The 22,384-nt window shown below is 35.7% G+C and overlaps 5 protein-coding genes across 6 annotated transcripts; 1 reads left to right on the top strand and 4 right to left on the bottom strand.

Moving 5' to 3' along the window:
• Nucleotides 1-61: 61 nt before the first annotated feature.
• LOC108823272 (uncharacterized) lies at nucleotides 62-2,008 on the bottom strand. The gene is made up of 7 exons (XM_018596449.2): nucleotides 1,782-2,008; nucleotides 1,608-1,709; nucleotides 1,414-1,531; nucleotides 1,163-1,278; nucleotides 829-1,011; nucleotides 606-748; nucleotides 62-429 (listed from the first exon to the last, which is right to left on the bottom strand). The coding sequence occupies exons 1-7, from the start codon at nucleotides 1,901-1,903 to the stop codon at nucleotides 248-250; spliced, it is 966 nt and encodes a 321-aa protein (XP_018451951.1). The 5' UTR covers nucleotides 1,904-2,008; the 3' UTR covers nucleotides 62-247.
• A 2,574-nt stretch (nucleotides 2,009-4,582) lies between these two features.
• On the bottom strand, nucleotides 4,583-7,290 carry LOC108834064 (ERAD-associated E3 ubiquitin-protein ligase HRD1B). 2 transcript variants are annotated; one of them, XM_056997196.1, is made up of 8 exons: nucleotides 7,133-7,290; nucleotides 6,451-6,999; nucleotides 6,006-6,182; nucleotides 5,750-5,899; nucleotides 5,462-5,664; nucleotides 5,188-5,341; nucleotides 5,015-5,087; nucleotides 4,583-4,927 (listed from the first exon to the last, which is right to left on the bottom strand). In XM_056997196.1, exons 2-8 carry the CDS (start codon nucleotides 6,981-6,983, stop codon nucleotides 4,841-4,843), a joined length of 1,377 nt encoding a protein of 458 aa, XP_056853176.1. In that variant the 5' UTR covers nucleotides 6,984-6,999; nucleotides 7,133-7,290; the 3' UTR covers nucleotides 4,583-4,840. The 2 variants fall into 2 exon arrangements, with proteins under 2 accessions (XP_056853176.1, XP_056853180.1); XM_056997200.1 differs by having other exon boundaries at nucleotides 6,451-7,005; nucleotides 7,133-7,275.
• Nucleotides 7,291-11,704: 4,414 nt separating this feature from the next.
• LOC108833068 (uncharacterized) lies at nucleotides 11,705-12,277 on the bottom strand. Its single transcript, XM_018606521.2, has one exon. The coding sequence runs from the start codon at nucleotides 12,275-12,277 to the stop codon at nucleotides 11,705-11,707; it is 573 nt and encodes a 190-aa protein (XP_018462023.2).
• Nucleotides 12,278-12,825: 548 nt separating this feature from the next.
• LOC108817859 (uncharacterized) lies at nucleotides 12,826-16,708 on the bottom strand. Its single transcript, XM_018590681.2, has 4 exons — nucleotides 16,196-16,708; nucleotides 13,918-15,295; nucleotides 13,375-13,833; nucleotides 12,826-13,265 (listed from the first exon to the last, which is right to left on the bottom strand). The coding sequence occupies exons 1-4, from the start codon at nucleotides 16,684-16,686 to the stop codon at nucleotides 12,972-12,974; spliced, it is 2,622 nt and encodes an 873-aa protein (XP_018446183.2). The 5' UTR covers nucleotides 16,687-16,708; the 3' UTR covers nucleotides 12,826-12,971.
• A 1,642-nt stretch (nucleotides 16,709-18,350) lies between these two features.
• On the top strand, nucleotides 18,351-22,228 carry LOC108828484 (ALBINO3-like protein 2, chloroplastic). Its single transcript, XM_018602198.2, has 13 exons — nucleotides 18,351-18,927; nucleotides 19,375-19,502; nucleotides 19,581-19,652; nucleotides 19,860-19,961; nucleotides 20,109-20,168; nucleotides 20,331-20,396; nucleotides 20,551-20,598; nucleotides 20,993-21,172; nucleotides 21,256-21,311; nucleotides 21,396-21,513; nucleotides 21,616-21,702; nucleotides 21,785-21,894; nucleotides 21,977-22,228. Exons 1-13 carry the CDS (start codon nucleotides 18,498-18,500, stop codon nucleotides 22,128-22,130), a joined length of 1,611 nt encoding a protein of 536 aa, XP_018457700.2. The 5' UTR covers nucleotides 18,351-18,497; the 3' UTR covers nucleotides 22,131-22,228.
• Nucleotides 22,229-22,384: the final 156 nt, after the last annotated feature.

Raw genomic sequence — 22,384 nt, 5'->3', positions numbered from 1 at the left:
GCCCGTTGATATTGTTATCGCATTTATTTCTTCTTGAAATTGTTTTTGTTTGGTTGTCGTGTGTAACAAAGACTGAGCATTTTCATTTTTTATTTATTTTCAGAGCGTTCTCAAGTGTCGAGTAAAAACAGTAAAGAAGAAGAAAAAAAAACAGTTCTCTTAATAATATATGCTCATTTTCAGGATTGGTCTATGTAAGTCATAATATAGTAGACATTAACAGCCTTTTTATCTGTTGACAGAACAGTTAGGCACTTAGTGAAACGGAGAGGATGGACGATAGCTTGAACTTCTTAATCTTTTCAGAGTCTCGGGGCTGGAACACAACCTCGGTGCTCGACCTTACAGTCACTTCCTTTGTCTCTGATCCTGAACTTCCTTCACTTCTGTAGTCCCTATACGAGTACAGAACCTGCAACCTTGTTGGAGCTGCAACCAAAAAAAATATTTTTTTAAATTAACTACACTCCATTAATCAAGAATCACATCACTGAGAACAAAAACTAAGCAGATTAAGGTCTCAGAACCCTAAATTCACTGAAATCAAATACACAGTAAATGTAAATGAAAACGCAACACCAAATGTAAAGGAAATAAAAAATTACCGAAACCAAGCATGCTAGTTTGCTGAATAGAGATACGGTCAACTTTTGATCTTTTGATATGTCTCAAAGCCGAAGTGTCTTCCTCCTTTCCTTTAAACTCAAGGAATTCCCCTAACACAATCTTGCTGTTTTTAAGCTCCACCCTGCAAAATCACAATAGAACCATTACAAAGAAAAAATCTTTGAAGAGAACTACTTCCATGGAAATGAACGAGGTACGGACCTATCCCAGACTGGTGCAGAGCCAAGGACGAAGTTAAGTTTTTGATGCGGAGAGTCTTGCGTCTCTTTTCCTGTGCTGCTGAATGCGCCTTTGACCCAACCAGAAAGAATGTTTCTTGAGACTGGTTTCAGATGCTGCCACTCTTCGTAGGTTATTACCTCACTCGGAAATGCATGCATTGTACTGAAATAAACAGAAACAGATAAGTTTTTTTTTTCTCACAAAGAATATAACTAAAGGGCAACGACCACACACGCACGCACTTCAGTAGGTTCTGCAATAACACTATCTGGAGGAAACATGAAAATAGATTTAAAGAAAAAACAAGACATACCGAAAATTTGGATTGGGAATGACAACTTTGCAAGAGATACTTCCTTCAGGTAAAGTAACGCCTCTCTGTTCAAGATATGACTCAAGAACTGAAGCTTGTTTCTTCACTTCAGCCAGCTGAGAAAACATAAATCTATTTAGTTAGAAACAAATTCGGTTTGCTATTTTCACTTGTCAAGACTGGACTTTGGACATTTGATTGTAAGAAATATACTCATATCATAATGGATAAACAAAGAAAAAGAAACGTACAGGATCAGGGTAAGTGTGGGTGGAATGATGATGCTTGCCACCTTCACAGACCCAGCTTCCATCACTCGTTACAGTAACAATTCCATGTAGATTCTTAACACCGACCACCTCAACTTGTCTACACCAATATTGTTATCTCATTAGCTGCAGAGAGATACGAAGAAATGAAGAAGGATTTAATTTTGAAAATTTACCCATTAGTGACGAGGACAAGATCGATGTCCTGTCTAGAAGAAGTGTCTGCATCTGGAATTCGAAGCCCTACATATGCTTTTCCTCCGTAAACCTTCTCGAGTCTGCAATTTTAGAACCATTCAAATCGGGAATCGAGAAAAATCGGGGGAAAAAAGAGAGAGAGAGAGCCTGACCTGTGAGCAACGGAGAAGAGAGCAGTGGAGTCTGATGTTTCTACGTCGGAGAAGTCGTCGTTGGAGAAGAAAAGGCGAACGAGTTTGTAGATCGCCAGAGCGCATATTATCTCCACCCACATCCTTCCTTCCTCTTTCGATTCGATTTTGGGGAACTAAGTGCACTTTTGCAAAACTTAACAAAATAGAAAGACGGTAAAAAGGCAAAATGAATTTTAGAAGATTTTCTTCTTTTTTTTGGTCGGCAAATCAATATAAGTGATATCAGCAATTAGATGTACCCAAAGCAAATTTACTTAGAAAATTTTATCATTAAAAAATCCATTTATTATACATCAAAAAGTTTTGTTAACTATTAATGTTATTATATTTGTTATAAAAAATATAAATCTCAAATACCAAAAATTTATATGAAATAACAATTTATATTTATATAGATTTAATAACAAAAATTGTATTGGACACAATAAAAAAATACTACCGAATACTTTGAATTTTTATAATCTGTTTATCATGTATTTGTCTTATGTATTGTCTTTTTTTTGTCGTCTATGTATTGTCTATCTGTTATCGGGAAAAACTAATTATATCACTAAATTTACATTTACATAATTGTTTTTTTGCTCCCATCTTTAGTAAGATAGTGGCAAAATATGCATCCAAAAAATGAGATTTCTATCCTAAGCATTTGTATTACTTTTAATTGTGTTTCTTGCGTGGAAGATTGCTCTTTGAAATTTTAGTTTTTAGATTATTCCTGATTAAGTATGAGTATTTTATCCAAAACCAAAATCGGTAATGAAATTGATAAAAAAAAACTTGAAATAAAACCGAACCAAAATTAAACGTAATTAAAAAATTCATATTAAATCTTTAGTTTAATTTATTTATCCTAATCATTAGAGAATTATCATTAGATATCCTCAACATTTCAGTTTTCTCTTTCAAGTAGGCTGTTGCTCTTTGGTATCTATCTAGACATTCTTGTGCTCTTGCTTCATATAAATTACTACATCAAATTTTCACCAAAAAGTGTTACTCGTTTTAGATACTTTTAAAGGAAATTTCTTATCATTAGTTATCTTGGAAATACGATTCTATGAGAATTATTTGCAATTTTCTTGTTGCAAAAACTGATAGGAACTTTTTTTAAAGTAGAATGAAATATAGATTACAACTGCGAAGTTTCTTCCAAGGGTTGTCCACTTCTGTCATCAACTCCAGGGTCCTCATGCACAGCGGGCGGTGGTGGTTCTCAAGCTCATTAAGGTGGTTCTCAAGCTCATTAATCAGGCCATCATCTACAGTCTATGGAGGGAGCGGAACGCACGCATATTCACTGGTGTTTCTTTGACTCAAGAGGTCTTCTTCAGAGTGGTGGATCGTCGACTTCGAGATAGGCTCCTATCCCTGTCCTTGCCGTCAGCCTCGGCTCCTGCGCCTTCTTTACTCGAGTTGTATTTCTGGTTTCTATCCCCCTATAGCTAGTGCTCTATCTTTCCTTTGCTCTCCCATGTTCTACTAGCTCTTTGTCTTCTTTTCTTGCTGTCTCCTTCTCTTGCTCTTCTTTGTTGTAATAAGTTGTATTTCACAACATTGTAAACTCTAAAAAAACAGAAAAATAGAATAAATCTTAACATTTAGGGGGGTTATTGGGACAAGAATTTGTGTGGAATCTGAGAATTTTTAAAGTTTAGAGATTTTAAAAGTTGAATAGATTTTGTATGAATTTTTCGTTGATTGTTATGGAATTTTACAAATTTGCATACATATTTTTCTCAAAATCAATTTCCTTTTAAGGAAATATATACAAGTCTTTTTAGGAAACTACCAACTTTTTGTCCATCAAACATATATATATATATATATATATATATATATATGTATAACGTTTTCCTTCGTGAGCTATATAGAGATAATCTCTTCCACTTCACCATTATCATATAATGTCTTGCTTCTCGGATGGAATGATTAGAAAGAGTTAGTTTTGTAGTTTTTTTTTTTTTTTTTTTGATAACCGTGGGGGTTCCCAGACGGTAAGCCCAGACTAATCTCCACGAGGCCTTCCATCCGGGCACGCACGGTTATAGGCGGGAAGGTGGCCAAGGCGACTCGAACCCAAGACGGGCACTCCAGGTGGAGTTACATTACCACTAGGCCAAGAGCATTTGGTTTAGTTTTGTAGTTTTTTATGAATGACAAATCGAGAAATAAAACAAAGAGAAAAAGAAGAAGAATGGTTGTTATTTTTCCATGGATTGATTCTTGGGTCAATCATCGTCTTCTTCACCACCTGTCTTCTTTTAGGATTTGGTTCATACTCCAAAAATTAGTTTCATATGGTGCCACGTTCTTCTTGTCACAAAATTAAAATGGGCAAATGTTGAATTTATCACTTTTTGTGTAAAGAACCGAAGTGTGTGTTGTTATCATACAGATTTTACAAATCTTATGAGTAAACATGATATTTTCAAAGTTGAGTATCATGAGTAAAAAACATAAAGAATTTATCTCCCAATAACAATAGAGTTTGATAGAATTACAAAATCAATGAAAACCAAATTTTTTGAATAACCAAAGATTTTAAATAGATTTTAAAAATTCTTAAACCAATAACAAAGAATTTTACTTAAACTTTACAAATCCATAAACCAATAATAATAGAATCTTAAAATTTCAGAATTCTTCTAGAATCCTTGTACCAATAACCCCCCCTTAGACAAAAAAAAAATTATTCCAATTGATCAAGATTATGTGTATGCATTCAAATTTTTGAAGATATCCGCCTTACTACTGAAGGATTTGAAAATACTGTAATTCATTATGAACAAGAAAAAAAATGTAATCATGGTGAATCAAGTAGAAACTTGCGCAGTTGAAACGTAACAACGGTTCTGGAGATCGAATACGACACCGAAAAGGAAAAACTTGGAAGAAAAGCTGATATAGATAACTGTTGTAGAGCCTTGTTTGTATATGTTCCGTGCTCTAAAAGACAACCAAACAACATGTACATTTCAAAATCCTTTCTACCAAAACAAATTCCCACATTCTGAAGTTCACTCAGCAGTTTCCACAACCGACTTTCCTTTAATATCTACGGTAGCTGCAGGCTCCTTTAGAAGACGTAGTTGGTTTTGTAACACCTACCAAGAAAATATTTGATAGAGAATTTCTTGAGACCCGCTTTCGAAAATGGTTAGTTTCCGTACAAAATTATATCAAAGTATTACCTCAATCTGGGACTCGAGACATCTCTTCTGAGATTCTTTCTCTGCCTGAGGAAGCAACGAATAGCCTTGAGACCTTCATATGTCCAATCTTAGTGTTAGTTGTTTCTCTAGTGGATGATAACAGAAGAAAAGCTAACGTGATATATATGACATAAAATGACATGGCACCATACCAGACAAGTGTGTTTTCAGAAGATGGATAAACAAAGGATCTCCCATATATGGACGCTGCAGAAGCAGCAGCTCGAACCCTAGCCTCATGCCTGCTCAAATTACCACTTGCAGCAACAGAAGAACTCTGGCCATCTGAGCTTGAAGTACCCGTTCCTGTTCCAAGCATAAACATCATTAGTCATGCCAAGCACATATACCAAGAGACATAACAATGGGAGTACCGGATCCAAAATTCATTAAGAAGATGTTAAAAATAAATAGCAAGATCGGTACCCTGGTGTTGCAAGGATGCTTGGTGTGCTCCAGAAGCTGTTGATGTAGCATTCTCAGCTGGTACAACTAGGGCTCTGCAGGTGGGACACGTGTTCTGTCGTTCCAACCATGACCGAAGACAATGTACATGAAACAGATGGCCACATACTAACTTCTTCGCTGAGGTCATTTCTTCACGGCATATAATACAGGTGGCATCATTTCTGCAAACCCCCACATTAAGAAGTGTGAATAAGCAAATTGCAAATGGCTAGCAAGATATTTAGAATATTTGGGAAAAATACTTACGAACTGAGTTCATCAGGAGTTGCATCAGGAAACCGATCGTTCATATTGGAAGCGATTTTACGATACCGGAGGTAATCAGTCACACGGATCTTGAAGTTTCTGAACGTTTCGTAGAGCTCCCTTATTAGATGCAAAGGAAGGCCATAGTTCCTATTCAACCAAACAAACAAAAATTGATACTTAAATTAAAGATAAAATACCAAAACTGATACCTAAAATATTGAAGAAATGATGGAAAGAAGAGTTTTGGACTTACATGAAGATCATAAGGAAGAAGCAGAGGTACATGGACAAGTGAAGCAAGTCACGAACAAGCTCCAAGTAGAAAGTATATACTGGCTTCGCTTCCCATTGACCTTCCATTACCAGATCAGTGACATAGAAGCCATACTTCACAATAATAGACAGAGTTGTAGTCGCCAGAATCATATACCTGCCACATATAATTTATCAGCTAGTGACTTAGTTTCAAGCTCCAAATACAATAAATCTCCAGTTTTTTTTTTAATTATACAGAGGCCGCACAGAAGTGATCCAGACTATTCACTTGTTGTCATGTGTCGGTCATCTATCCCGGCGGCGATGCCAAAATGTTAATTCCCCACTAGCCGGGACTCGAACACTGGTGGCTTTTGCCCTCCAGTTCTAAAGGTTTTCTAGCATAGATGAGACCATGACAAACAAGTAAGAAGGGCACTTACTCAAACGTGAAGAAGACAGACATGGAAGCCTTGGGTGTCTGAATATACTCCCGTACCGAACTATACGTAAAGAAACCATCTAAGATCAGGAGAAACACCAAGAAAGAAACAATGCGAACATGCGAGAACAAAGTCACGGAAGGAGTCGTCTCGATGTACTCGACTCTCTTCTGAGCCATCCAATGCAAAGCCTTGATGAGCAAGAGAGTGACGACCAAGGAGAGAAACCCGACGGAGAAGTCCTGTCGGAAAATAGTGACGGCGAAGAGAATCTCCATGAGTTCTCTCCAGGCCTGCTCGTTAAGACGCTCCACCTCGGCTTCCCTGAGGGAGCCGAGGAACACGAGTTTGACGAGGTTCCATAGGGCGAGCATTAGGACGAGGCACATGTTGAGGAGGATGACTAGACTGATCTTGGAGGTGGATAGGTAGACGGTGGCTGGGTAGAACTGACCGCGGCTGCTAAAGGCGTGGTAGATCACGGAGAGTGTTGCGAGGGTGCTTATCCCCGCGTAAGCCCTAAGCCGAATCATTCTGATTCTCCTCAATCTGATTCTTTCACGATAGATCACAAACAAAAATATTAAATTCAGATTTTAATAGCATTCGGAGATTTAAAATTACAGTTTAATCTCATAATTTCAAAAAAATTGAGAACTCGATCAAGGAAGAAACAACGTACAGGGAAGAAGAAGAAGTCACTAGCGGGCAGAGGAAATTGATAATCGGAGTTGTGTGAACGCTGAAGAAGAGAAAGGGCGGAAGACTCAAGCGTTAAAAGCTGTCATAAACACGAGCGCTGGGGAAGAAGACGAAGAGAAGGAGAAAGCAGAGACAAATTTGACAAACACGGTTCCTCTTAATTCTCCCAGGAACTCTCTCTGCGTAAGCGTAACCAATGTTATTATGACACGTGTATGTAAGTCTTTTGGTTTCCGATTTAATCACCGGTTAGTTTACACGCTGGCATTGGTTGGTTTGATTTTCTGGGTTTGACATATTTTTGGATATGGCTAAGGGTGAAAATGAGATGTTAACAAAGGTCAACCTAAAAGATTTTTTTAAAGCAAATACAACCTAAAAGATTTAATATTCGAGAACAGTTATTTGATCAGGGATCTGCCCGATCCGATCAAAAAAAATGGATATTCGAGAGGTTCATATCTGGATCTGGAGAGAGATTTCACAGATTTGGAATTTTTTAAAAATTAAAAATATTTAAAACATATTTTTAATTATATGTGTGTATTATATATAGCTTTTATATAAATTAACTAAAATTTTAATTTTATTAAATTTTAATAATTTCCAATGTTTTTTTTTTAAAAAAGCTAAATAGATGTTCAATTAGTAAATTTTAGTTTTGCAAATTTTTATTTTTATTTTTAATCCGGATATCTGCGGTATTCAGATTTTGGTCAAGATATATTAACTCCAGATATTAGGAAGGTACGAATCCAAATCTGAATAACATCTTTTTACGGGTCCGGATTTGGATATCCTACCTGGATATCAGATCTGTCCCACAGTTCATTTTGATTGCCACAATTTTCTGATTTCATCACCAGTTAGTTTACACGCTGGCATGAAAAAACAGTCACAATTCATTCAAGATGAAGTTCTTATTATGTTTTTCATCTTTTGGTTTTGTTTTTAGGATTTTCGATACAAACCGGTTAAACGTTTTGGAGTACAATAAACACGTATCTAATGTTTTTTCATGGCATATATGCAAAAAAAAAAAAAACAGTCTGCTTTTTAGCATCTCAACCATCTTCATTTTTGTGAAAATTCTTATTAGTTCTTGGTGAAATTTTTTTCTTTATCCTCTTCTACGATCATAATAACGGTTTAGACTGCATTCAATCCTTCCCAATTATTATACCTAAGAGATGCAACATTCACTTCAGAAAACATATTATATCTAATGGGACGAACATGATAGTTTTTTTTTTACGAACATGATAGTTTAATATCACAAGTTGATTATTATGCTATGCATCAAAGAGTACTTGCTTCAACTCCAAGTATAACAGATATATCAATTTTCTCTAGAGCTGTTGATGCAAGACTATGTTTCAAGAATAGAACATGGAAAGTGTTTTCTCAATTATTTCAAAATCACTTATTTTTTCTCTACATAACTTCATCTTTGATGTAATTCTGAACATCTGAATTATATTTACTAACATTTTATGTAGTTTTCGTACGGTAGATAAATCCACTAGTGTTTAGCTTTCAGATCCATATTTCTATTTCTAGAGATTACTAAATATCCTTAGGGTCTTCATTTTGAATATATTCATCATTTAAATCATCACTAGAGTTTGATCCGCGCGTCCGCGCGGATATTGATTCCTACGTTTTTATACATTAATATTTGTTTTTCATTATTAGTGTTATATATTTTAGATGTGTCGCTATATAAATAATTGTATACAAAAGATCTATTGAATCAGGTAATATGGTATTTCTGGTACAGATATTTGAATCTGCTTCAGATACAATGGTTATTTCGATATTTTTTATGTTTCCTATACACCAGAACTGAAGTCTTCCAGATCCAGAAGGATCTAACTCTAAACTCGCACATAAATTTATAATATCAAAATTGTGCTTAATTTCAAACAAAAAATAAACGATACCGTAAGAAATAATCCATATCTTTCTGAATGTCTATGCCTAACTGATTGTGTAAATAAATTTACAAAAAGAAATGTGTTTGGCTAAATTAAGTGAAAAGAAATATTTTTTTATTTAGTAAAATAGTTATAAGGAGTGAAAAATTAAGTGATGATAAATATAATGCGTTTTTATTATTTTGATATAAATTATTATTTTGCTCACGTAAACTATGTCTTTGAATTATGTGTTGTCTATGTAGTTTTCACCGTCTGAAACTAAGATAAAAAAAGTTTTAGTAAAATATACTAAACTGAAATTTTACCTATATGAAAACCTAGTTATTTTACATTTTAATTTTTATAATTGGTATAAAATTAATGATGATTAATTAATAAATAAAAATCTGCAGTATATTATTTTACGTAATTCAACAAATTTAATGAAATTGTTGAATTACGTAAAAATAGAAAGATAATTAATACAATAATTTGTTGAAAATAGTGTAAATTCTATTTTGTATTTCTGTTTTAATAGAATAGATATATGTGATGTCACAAAAATATCATAGTTTTTGCTTTTACTCACCTGACACTACTTTTTATTTGTCAATGGTTTTTTAAGAAAATGTTTCCTTTTACTTGCATCTTTGCACTTACTGCATATGTCAAATAATTATTTTCAGTGATATTAGAGTCATCTATTTCAAACTTTGAAAAATTCAACATGATAATTGTATTCATAAAATAATAAAATAATATTATAATAAATGCATAATTTAAATAGATAATATTAGTACAAAATCTAAAGGCATAAATTTAAAGATATAAACTTAAAATCATAATTTAAATGCAGAAATTTAAAGAACATAAATAATTGGAGGTATAGTTTACCACATGATTCGACGAAATATAATATATCGTATTGATCATTTTATATACAAGGAGGCAAATCCTGTCATATGGTCCAATGAAACATAGTCTATCATATCAATAATTTTATATTCACAGAGGCATATTCTACCAAGTGATCCTCTGATAGTAAATGCATAATCTACTATATCGATCAGTCAAGAAAGACAATGTCTATTATCCCAAAAAATTAGAAGAGAAAATATAGTATATTACTCCAAAATAATAGTAAAAATAAATAAATTAATCAAATATATGAATACATAAATTAAATTTTACCTTGCTAATATAAGAGTGTTCGTGGTGATAATGTATTGTATTATATATGGTGAAGAATAGTCTTCTTCTAATTTTTATATTTTATGTCTTGTGTCATATCTCTTCTTTCGATGATCAAATCTTTTATTTTAGAATTTGAGCATACCTATTTTTTTAGTATAATTTGGAATATATTCACCATAGTTTCAGCATTACAATAAAACAGTGTTGAAATAAATTTAATTATATTGATTTTTGATTAAAAAAATATTACAACATGAAATCTTTGGTTTTTTCACTTTTTTATCTACATTGTGTGGAAGGCATACGAAGTAGTTCAGTTAAGAATTTAATTCAAGTTTTATTTGGATTTTGCAATATGTATTTATATATTATTGTTATTTTATTATATATATTATGTATATATACAAAGCATGAAACTAAGTGCAGGAAAACAATTGAATAAAGTATTTTGTCTTGTTGTTGACCAAAAAATGTTTTATTTGCTGTGTGTTTTCACATATTTCTCTCTTACAATAAGTTTGGCATATTTCCTGTCCATCGGATTCATTAATTGATGAAAATGATTCTTTGTTGAATAAGCTGACTACTATATTTTCTTTAGTAATATTCCTAATGATCAGCGTTTTTTACCATTTTGAGTGGTTTGGAGGTTATGGAAATGTCAGAATGATTTACTTTTTAATAATATCCAATACACAGTTGAAGAATTGATCATTAAACGGATAAGATCTAAAGGAATTGTTGGATTCTATTCATCCATCACAAGTCTCATCCCTAAGACGAAAAATAGTTTCTGCAAACACTCGATCTCAATGGAAATCTCCTCCTTTGGAATGGGTCAAATGTAACTACGACGCTGCTCACCGTGAAGATTCTCAAGTTTCTGGAATATACACTTAACCACTATAAGACCTTATTAGAAGCTGGTATGAGTAAATTCGAAAGACGGTCTACGGTAATGGAGTCAGAATTTTCAGCTCTTCTGGTCTCTTGCGAGGAGGTGGGCAGTTTTTGTTGTGGAGACTATTCTTTTCATGTTCAGTTTTTTTGTATAACAATATTACTGAAATAATCAATAAAAAAATTTAGCCGATAAAAATATTAAATCCTCTCTCCACAAATAGATAGAGAGTGAGAGAATCAGCTGAAGTCAAATATTTACCAGACTAAAAATAACAATATATATAATGGATAATCATCTAAAAATAAATGAGAAATTGCACCAAGTAGTAAGTGAAAAAAAGATTCATAGAATAACCAAAATCTTGTTCTCTCTTCCTATCTCTCTCCACCCTCTCTCTTTAAAACTATTTTTTTTTGAACGTCTGAATTGATATTAATCAAGAGAGTTTGAAACAAATACAAAGGCAATGTCTTTTACTCCAAGGTAGTGAAAAAAACAAAGACAACCACACTCTAAATAAGAGCTAAAAGTTGCTTCAATGTTGTTCTCTTGCGATTCTATCGTGTAGCCAAGAGGGACCTCCCATAGCTAGATAAGATTGAAACCGACCATCTCGCAAAACACTTCTTGCGATGTCACGAGCCACTCCATTAGCTGTTACTTTCTCACTGTCAAAAGTTATTACCTGAAACTTCTCTTTAAGTCGCAGCACTTGTTGCAACAAGCCTCTGTGTCGTGGCCACTGTAGTGGACATTTGATAGCCTCAATAACCTCTGTATAGTCAGAAGAAATGATCACCCTTGAGATTCTGAGGTCGCTAAGGCTCGTCATAGCGAATATTATGCATCTCAGCTCAGCTATGAAACGGTTAGGTGCATGGACGATAGCATCGCGAGCATGGTGTGTTACATTCCCGTTATGGTCCTTTGCGATCCAAGCTACCCCACTATGAAGGTATGGATTTCTCCAATTGGCATGAACATTGCATTTGATGACACCATTCTCAGGAGGAAGCCATCTTTCACAGTGATGAAGAGTAGTTGTTGCCGTTGACGTAGAGTTGGAGACCATATTGAGCTGGAACCATTGATCTACCTCCTCTTTCATATCTCCAATGAGTTTCGTCCTTAATATTTGCGTGGCGGCATATAGAATGGAGTTTCTGTTCTTCCAAATTAGCCACAACACTCACGGTATCGATTGAACAAGAGCCTGCTCCTTGGATTTGTCCTCTATTAAGTTTAGAACCAAAACAATGTTCTCCTCAAGGGTTTGTTGCAGAGTGGAGACAGGAAGAGCTAATCCTATATCCGCCCAAATACCGATGGCCACCGAACATTGAAACAGCACATGATTTATGGTTTCCAAGCTATTGTTTGCATAGTTTGCATCGAGTTTCCACCTCCAAGCCTCTGGAAGATAAGCGATCAGCTACCGCTAGAGCCCCTGAAACTGCTCTCCAGAGAAACATGCGGATTTTAGGAAGTGTGGGAATTTTCCAAATCCGTTTCTTTAAAACTAATTTTAGTTTTTTTTTGTTATTTCACAAATAACCCCAAAATAAATTTCATCTTTAACAAGAACATCAAGCTTCTGTTTTTGAGAGTTTACAAATTGACCTATATGTTAGTTCTTGGAAGAATAAAGATTGACACTTCTTCAGTACAACATCAATAAAACACTCGAGTTAAATTCTTGTACACTTGAATGTCAATTCACTATCGAAACTAGTTGTTTGGACCATTATAATACCATACTTTTCAATAATATGTTTACAGAGAAGAATGTGTTTGAGGTTTTGTCATTTAATGTAAGCAACTGTACATCCATGGTTCATAGGATTTGCCTGCTCATACCTTGACACACGACTGTGCTTGCTTAACCTCTGAAGCACCAGCTCTTTTATAACGCCTGTTCCCATTCCATGAATGATAAAGAGGATCGAACCTGATTCTCTTCCCGAAATGGCCATGTCAAGCTGGTACATCGCTTCTTCCACCCGCATTCCTCTTAGATCCAATGTGTTCTTTGACGTTTCAATACGCACTGGTTCGCTCTGCATCTGCAACACACTGCCTAGCTCTTTCATGCTTACCTGTGCAAAGTATCAGCTACCATAAGAACTCATGTTGCAACCCAAATCATCACAATACTATCTATAAAATATAACCTTCCAACTTTATTACTAGTTTTTTTATGTGCACCTGTCTCTTTGAACGATTAGGTGTTTCACTGGTTTTGGTACGAGGAAGGGGCTTTATGTCCTTTCTGTTGATGCGTACCCTCATCTTACCCTGCTGGACTAGAACTGTCTCATCATCGTCTCCAGGTTCTTCAACCACGGTGCCTAACTTACCTCCCAATCCAGTCACTATAACCTTTTCACCTGCTTGCGGCGAGTAGTCTCGATACCCTTCTTCCTCCTCCGTTAATACGAGATCTTTAGGACAATACGCTTCAATTATATCCGCAACTGCCTCTTCGGTTTTCAGAATTAAGGAGTTGTATTGATCAGCCGGTACAGTTTCTAGCTGACTTTCAAACTCAGCGACCAGTTTCTGCATCTTTGACTTGGCAGAGCTTAAATCTTCTTGTACCTTTTGTGTTTCTTTCATGAAAAGAGCCTTCTCACGTTTCTCAAGATCACGCGACTCTTGCTCAAGCTTCACCATATAAGAGAGAAAAAAATCAGGAACAGATAGTACAAGAAATAAATCATAATATCAAGAAAAACAAAACTATATTACCTCACGGTAAAGGTTCATTAAATCTCCATGTAAAGCTGCAGCCTTGGTGGCTTGAAGATTTAGCTTATTCCTTTCTTCCACAAGAGACTGAAACAGCGAACCTTTCCTCTCCACTTCCTGCTCTGGCTTTAACCTCTCCCTCCACTCATGCGCATGCTCCAATATCCTTCCATCGAAACCAATCGACTTAGCTACTCTCAATGCATTTGATTCACCAGTACTTCCCCACAGTACTCTGAAAGTAGGCTGCAAAGTCTCCATGGAGAACTCCATCCCAGCGTTTTGGAACTGAGTCTCGTTATCCTTTAAGCGACTCAGGTCACCGTAATGCGTGGACACAACCGCCACATTAACACGGTTTTTAATGTACTTTAGGATGCTCGTAGCAAGCGCAACCCCTTCTGAAGGATCAGTCCCGCTGCAGATTTCGTCTAATAGGACAAGCGAGTTTTCTGAAGCAATGTTGAGTATCTGACATATCCGTGAGATGTGGCCACTGAATGTTGACAGGCTTTGCTCCAAAGACTGAGGATCTCCGATGTCAGCGAGAACAAGATCAAACCAAGGCAACCTCGGGCGATTCTTAGCAGGCAAATACATCCCTGACTTGGACATAAGAGAGATTAAACCCAATGTCTTTAACAAAGCGGTCTTTCCTCCTGTGTTTGGACCCGAGATGACGACTACTTTGGATCTGCTTTCAACCTTAATATCTACTGGCACAGGGAAGAGGTTGCCACCACCTGAGCTGCTGCCTAATACGGATCCAAGAAGCAACGGGTGCTGCACAGAATCAATGTCTACAGCTAGAGATGCACTGTCTCCACCATCCATGTCCAGTGTTGTAGAGTGTTCCGAAGTTAGTTTGGGATAGACACCATTCATCCACTTCGCATGTGACGCTCTTGCAAAAGCAACGTCAAGTTCTACTATCCTATCCAACAGATGCAGTATCCCTCTCTGCGCCGCCGACACTTCAGAAGTCAAAATGCTCAGAATCGCCATTTCCTCAGCTCTCTCCAAATCGGCATGCCTCACTTCCATGTTGTTGAGCTCTACCGCCTCTTTCGGTTCCATAAAGCACGTGGCCCCTACTCTGCTATAACTTAGCACAACACCGCCCGGGAGCAAGCTTTTGTGCGTGGCTCTGATGGCCACGCACAGCCTCGACCTCCGCTTGAAAACCCTGGTGGATACTTTCTTCAAAAGAGAAACCAGATTCTTCATGTTTCTCCTCCGTTCGGATCTAATGATCTCGAGGTCTTCGCTAGCTCTGTCGAGAATCACAGACATGTTGCAGTCGATACAGAAACCAATCTTTTGCTCCAACGTAGCATTGAAATCACATCCCTCAAGTATCTCTACAAGAGGTGTAACTCTACAAGATAAGTAAAAGATAAATAATTAGTTAAAATCATGGTCTTATTCTATCTAAGAGACGGTTCTTAAACTTTCTTAGTTAAAATCTAAAAAAAAAACTAAAAAACACGTCTCTTAACCGAAGATCTGGGTTTAAAAAAGCGTGCTAAGGCTTCGCCTTAGCGTGAGGCGACCTTTGTTTTGGGGGTCACCGCCTCAGAGTCGTGAAGCAAGGCGAATTCGAGTAAGCGTCGCTTCAACCTCGCCTCAAGCCGCTTTAGAAGCCTCACGCCTCATTACGCTTTACTGCTTAGGCGACTTAGTCGGTAAGTTTCCTATCAAAACTTATTTTACATTTAAAAAAAAATGTTTATGTTGGTTTGATTTTATGTTTAAGACTTTTTTTGGCTTTATCCTCTGTTTTAAGACTTTTTTGGCTTTGATTCTGTTTCTTGAACACTTTATGGAGATTAATTCTCTGTTTTTAAGTTTTTTTTTATAGAGACTTATTTATTTTTAATTTTACTACTTATGATAATTATAAAGAATAAAAGAACATGAATGATTTATATGTGCTAACCCCTAATTTTACGTGCAGGTTTAGCCTACGCTTTAAGTTGGCGAGGCGATCTAAAGCGACGCTATAGCTTTGAGGCGACTTTGACCCTCCTGTCGCCTCACGGGTTGAAGCGCTATTTTAAACCCAGCCGAAGATAAGAATTCTACCGAAGCTAAGAATTCCATCGAAGCTAAGAACTCCAGTTAAGAACTCTAGACCGGAGTTAATTATGGTCTTATTCTATTATATATCAGCAAAGTGAGTGAAACGGTAGATGAGTTGTATTGTTTCATGACATTATAACAATCATATTTATAAACATTACATGAAAAGATTAGAGGATTAAGGCTCTGATTATACCGCTTATCAGTATTAGCTGCTCTTTGTAGTTTCTCAAAAACTGAGGAAGCAGCCGTCAACGTGGCACGGACGGCGCAGAGCTCTCTAAGGGTGAGCAATTGACCAGACACAGCACGCTTCACGATTTCAGACAAGTCCAGGATCTCAGACAGACCGAACCGCCGCGGTTCCATCACTTCCATGGCAGCCAACGCGGCGGCCGTCTCGTCGAGGAGGGTCATGCTCTCTTCGGGAGATTTTCCGACCGGAATATCGGCGGTTTTGGTGGCGGAGAGGCCCATCGATGTGGAGGCGAAGGGGGAGAGCTGGTTGCAGAGGGCGCGCCATTCTAGGACCTCTAGAGTTTGGTTTTCGACTGACTGTGAGCCGTACGATAAGGTAGCGCGTAAAATTGACGGAGAGGGGATGCGTAAGGAGGAGGGAGAGGCGGCGCGTGAGGACGTGAGGTGGATAGCCGTCGGTATGAGTAATTGGAGGGAAAGGGTGTTCATGCCTCTTGTGGAGGAATATTTTAGCCACGAGAGGCAAAAAAAAAAAAAGGTTATCCATTGCTTTTAAAACCGGACCGTCCGACCTAAACCGGTGATGATTGGACGTTAAAGTTATTGAACTTGATAAAAACAAAACTAGAACTAACAAAAATATATAAACCTAAATATTTTGTATTTATAATGGTTTATATATGGTATTTATTTATATTTTAACCGTTTATCATATCTACTGACTTTATTCTAAAATTTCTATATTTGAAAATATTAAATTAGATTAATGAACAAAGTTTAATTTGGTCGAATCATATTGAACAGCAACTCAATTAACTATTCGGTTTGGTTTCAAAGAATGCCAAAGTTGAACTACTTGAATATAGGTTTTGAACAAATATCCATTCATATTTGGATTGGATTTTTCAGGTATTTCAAAATTAAAGAAGAGAATTTTGTTAAAACAGAATAACTAAACTTTCTTTTAATATTATTTTAAAATAGTTTTAATCCTTTTAAATGGAATTTAGAACATTTTCAATTCTATTCTATCTTTTACTTTAAAATAAAATTTAGTGTAAAATTAATATTTCATTTTCTCTGTATAATAGAACGAAGGGTGGATTACATTATAAATAGAAACTTTTAGCAACACAAACTAAAACTAAGTAACTGGAACTCTCGGTTTGGAAAGCCAAACCGAAAATACTGAACCAACAGTATAGTTGAAAAAGAATTTCTTACACCACTTACAAATTTGTCCGTCATAATATTTTCTGCTTTTGAAGTATGTCTGATCCTAAAATTAGGGAATACTAACTTATTTATAAATAGACTAAAATAAAGTACTCTTGGAATATAATCTAACTCTATTATCAAGTTATTCTAAACTCAAAAACTAAAATCTATCATTTTTTCATAGTGATTCATTTTATTTCTAAATTAAAAGTTTATTATATTTATGAATTAATAAATAAAATGCTAACTACTATAAACAAATACGTTTTAGTAAATATATATTTTTAAAAAAATATATAATACAAAATAGTTTTTATTAAGAACATTCTTTTACATTGTCATTAAAATTAAATCAAATATCCAAATATATTTTTTACGTAAGGTTTGCATGTTTTGCTAATAACTATTGGTATTATTATTTTATTAAATTTTGATATATTCTTTTAGTAGTTTCAAGTTTGTCTTAAAAAAGAAAGAAATTAACTTTTAGTTAAAGTTTTTATAATAAATCAGTAATCAAATTTTAGAAAAACCAAAAAAAACTGAAAAAACAAATTCAGAAATCTACTTTTAAATAAAATTTAGATTTTTGTTATTAATTTTATTTCAACTTCAGAAAAATTAATAAAATATAGTAAAATTAAAAAAAACTAAAAAATCATCATTCAGGTTTTTAAAAAAAACTAAACTACCGTAAAATTAAAAAACTAAAAGAAATATTTCATTAATTTTTAAAATAAAAATCAAAAGTTCAAAAATCAAAATCACAATTCGTATATTTCAAAAATAAATTTACTGCAAAATCAAAAACCAATAATTAGAAATCAAATTTAAAAACTAAAACCCAAGAGCCAAAAAAAAAACCAAAAGCTAAAATTTTGAAATCATCCAAGTAATTATTACCAAATAATCATTACCTAGATTTCCAAATTACCAGACCTAGGTGCGAAACAATAAGTTAGTGGTCAGAATAACGACTCGAGACTCAATCGCTTCTCATCTCCGTAGATCTCTCAAATCTCTAAAACCTTTCTCTAAAACGATTCTTCGGGGTTTTAGAGGAAACAAAAAAAACTGTATAGATGGCCGTGTGGAGTTGCTTACGCGCCTCCTCTCTCTCATCAACGCGCCACCGTCTCTCTACTCTCCCCCCTCTCCTCTTCTTCTCCCACTCTCCTTCCTTCAACCCCGAACCTCTCTTCTCCTCTCCGCCGCCGCCTTCTCCCTCACCGTGTTTCTCCTCTCTCCACCGTCGATTATTCTCTTCTCTCCCCGGCGCTCCGCTCGAGCCTGGACCAGAGTTTCCGATCGCTTCTCAAGATATCATCACGGATGACTCTTCTCTGCCGGTACTCGCCGTCGTTGATTTTCTCGACGGGTTCCATGAGTTTACGGGGTTGCCTTGGTGGATGATCATCGCATCTTCGACTGTTGCTGTCAGAGTAGCATTGTTGCCTTTACTCGTTCTTCAACTCAAGAAATTGAAAAAAATCTCAGAGTTGTTACCTCAGTGTTAGTGCTTCCTTCTCTTCTTTGCTTCTTCTTTCAGCTTTACTTTATTACATCTCTATATTAGTTTATCTAAAATCGTTAGTGATTAAGGAACATGTAACTGATAGCAAAATTTAAAACCTTTCTTCTAGATATAGCTTCAGTTGCATTTGTCTGAAGGGTTCATCCTGCAAGTAATTAATTATACAGTATCAAGTGTTGTTATTTGCTTCTTCTTTTTTTAATATATAGTTTTCCATCAAAAATTTGCTCTTCTTAGACAAGTAATGCTACATAGCAATGTCTCTGTCTTTAAATTGTAGCGGCTAATGAGCCTCAACTATTCCCAATTATGTATCCTTTCTTCGTTCATGTCATTTCTAGAGCTACTTCTATTGATTATGGTGTGAATGGATTCTGCATATTCTTGTTAAAAAGCCAATCCAACTGTTCACTTTCCTTTTGCAGTGCCTATGCCGGTCCCGGAGAGGCCAACCTTAAGAGGATCTATTGACCAGTTTTCTCTTTTTCTTAAAGAAAGTCGAGCAATTGGTTGCCCCTCCTTTTTGTGGTTTTTCCCTTACTTATCCGTCCAGGTATATAAACAACTTCTAATCTGAGCAGTAGCAACAAACTTACTCACTTACCCTTTTTTGGCTTTCACCATTTTGCAGCTCCCTTGCTTTTTCTTGTTGATGGCTAGCATCCGGAAGATGTCACTAGATGGTCATCCTGGGTTTGATTCTGTAAGTTGAGATTACATAAGCTCTATCATCATAAAGTTACGTTAGCATTTCTCTTGGTGGTAGACTATTAATGCTGAATTAGACTATTCTAGAATATGTGACAAGTATACTCTTTTTTATTTTATGACTTGTTTTAGTAGAACAGCATTTGGAAGCTAGATGATAGTACTAGAATTATATTAAGCAATTGTGTACCTGTCCTTGCAGGGTGGTGCCTTATGGTTCCAGAATTTGAGTGATCTCCCTGCTGGCTCCTTTGGACCAGTCTTTCCCATTTTGATCGCTGTCTTCCATTACATCAACATACAGGTTTTCTGCCAAATCGTATAACTTGAAATACATGTCAATAGGATCAATATTATGCTTGCTTGCTTGCTGCTCTTTAGAATTTATTTGTTCTACATTGTTGCAGGTGGCAGTAGTGTTACGCGTCTAACTTTTAATCCCTTTTCCCAGATATCTTTTGATTCATCCACAGTTCGTCAAACTACTGGCTTGGCCGGGTTGCTCATGAGAGTGAGTTGAACACAGTTCTGTTTTTATGTGTGTTTGGATCACTAATTCTTCTCTGCCATGAAGTTATCTTTTATTGTTAGTTATCTTATGTTCACGTTGTTGGTTTGTAAAGAAACTAAGGTTTCATGCTTCCAGATGCTAAAGGTTGTTCTGTCTTTGTAGTATTACAAGTTGTATTTGGAGATCCTGAGTGTTCCTCTCTTCTTTGTCGGCTATGCTATTCCACAGGTAAGTAATTTTCTTCTTAAATTTCCTGCAGACTTTGAAAACTTCTTAATTTTTTTTCTCTCATTACATTTCCTCAGTTATATTTCTATGAAAACAGAATTAATGCTACTGTTTATGTTCCCACAATCTTAGCATTTTTTCTATTATTTTTCAGGGAAGTGTTGTCTATTGGGTAACCAACAGTTCATTAAGTATAGTTCAGGTATGCTATTTTAGTCCCTTTTCGGTATTTTTAGTGAAAAAATGCATTCCCTTGTTTAATCTACTTAGGACTAAAATAAAACCAACGACAACTAAGATAATTTTTTTGTTTCTTTTTCTTCTTATGTTGTATGTTGTTTTCTACAACTAAAGATTTGAAAACAAACTTAAAAGTTATGATGGACTGATAAGTAACTTCCCGGTGGCGGTATTGATGTAACTTTGTTGATGAGATTTGTTTTAGAGGCTGCACTTGTTAAATTCAATAGATTCTAACGTTGAAAAAGACAGTTGTGTTAGTGGGATTACTAGTGATTTAGTTTTTTTAATCTGAATTGACTCTGGCTATATGTTAAAATGTGTAAATTCCTCACCTAGTATTCACAACTCTGCAGCAATTGTCTCTCAAGCATCCTAGGGTATTGGCAAAACTTGGTTTACTGGGCCAGGGGACCTCCTCTCCAGGCGTTGAGCACTCCATGGAGATTACTGAATCTGTGATCAAGTATGTCGACTCAGACTTGAAAGAGCAGACCCTTTCCCTACAGACGTTAACACCAGAAGAACTTCTTTCTGTAAGTAGTGGATATTGAAAACATGATATTGATCATGTTTACTTTTTCTTTTCTTAAAATGGGGGTTTGGTTTTTGGTGTCAGCTTTCAGTTCAGGTCTTGTCAAAAGGTGATAAAGAAACATCCATTCAGTTGCTTCGGTGTGTATTTCCAAAGACCTTCCTCATGCTCCTGTAATACTCTTTGCCTACTTGTACTTACTGCGTGAATATTGTTGTTTTCAGATTAGCTCTGGAAAAGGATCCTGGATATGTAAGAGGTTTGGTTCTCATGGGGCAGGCTTTGTTGCAGAAGACGCAGCTATCGGAAGCTACTGAATATTTAGAGCTTGCTATCTCCAAGGTTTGATATCTATTGAATTATTTATCTCTCCTTGACGCACAGATGTATCTAGTTGGTTTCTGCTTGGCACAATTTTTTACTTCTTTCTGTTCCTTTTCTCAGCTCCTTGATGAGGCTGCATCCGATGCTGAAGATGTTGAACTTTTAATGCTTGCATCTCAATGGGCTGGTGCTGCCTACGTACAACAGGTCTTGATTGAGCAATCTTGAATCAGTTATGACTCCTTTTCCTGTTATGTTCCGTTGGTATCTAACCTTTCTGGCTTTCTAGGGAAATTTGAAAAGCGGAATCATACATTTGGAAAGAGTGGCGAAACTGAAAGAACCAGGTGATGCTAAAAGCAAAGAGCATTACTTTGAAGCATTGCTGCTTCTTTCAAGGTACAATACATACCTTAGGAAACAGACCTTAAGATGATAGCTAAAGACGCAATTGAACAACTGATTTGGTTTGGTTTCGCAGAGCTTTGTACAAGGAAGGGCAGAGTCATGAAGCTGCAAAGATTTTACGAGTAGTAGTAGATCACAATCCGGCCTACAAACCTCTGCTAGAACAGTGTGAAGATGAGAATGAGCTCGTTAGCGATCTTACAAGTAGCAGGAAGGATCATTTCTGACAAATCTCCATTTTTTTGTAAGTATTTGATTTTGATACCTTCTCACCTGGATTCATCAATAAGTAATTGCTTATATCAAGTTGAATATTTACACGGTATATTATCAAAGTTGAATATATGAGAATACTTTATGCACGATTTGACCCTTTTTTTGCAAGGCTGTACCCTGCAACCTTAGACGCTTTCTCTTGAGAGTTCACTATGAAATGCTAATATTAAACTTAGACCACTTATCGATTCAAATTCATTGAAGA

Source organism: Raphanus sativus, chromosome 2 (genome assembly GCF_000801105.2).
Source record: "Raphanus sativus cultivar WK10039 chromosome 2, ASM80110v3, whole genome shotgun sequence".
Classification (NCBI taxonomy): Eukaryota; Viridiplantae; Streptophyta; class Magnoliopsida; order Brassicales; family Brassicaceae; genus Raphanus; species Raphanus sativus.
The sequence above is the reverse complement of the archived record's forward strand: the minus strand, read 5'-3'. Positions and strand labels throughout refer to the sequence as shown.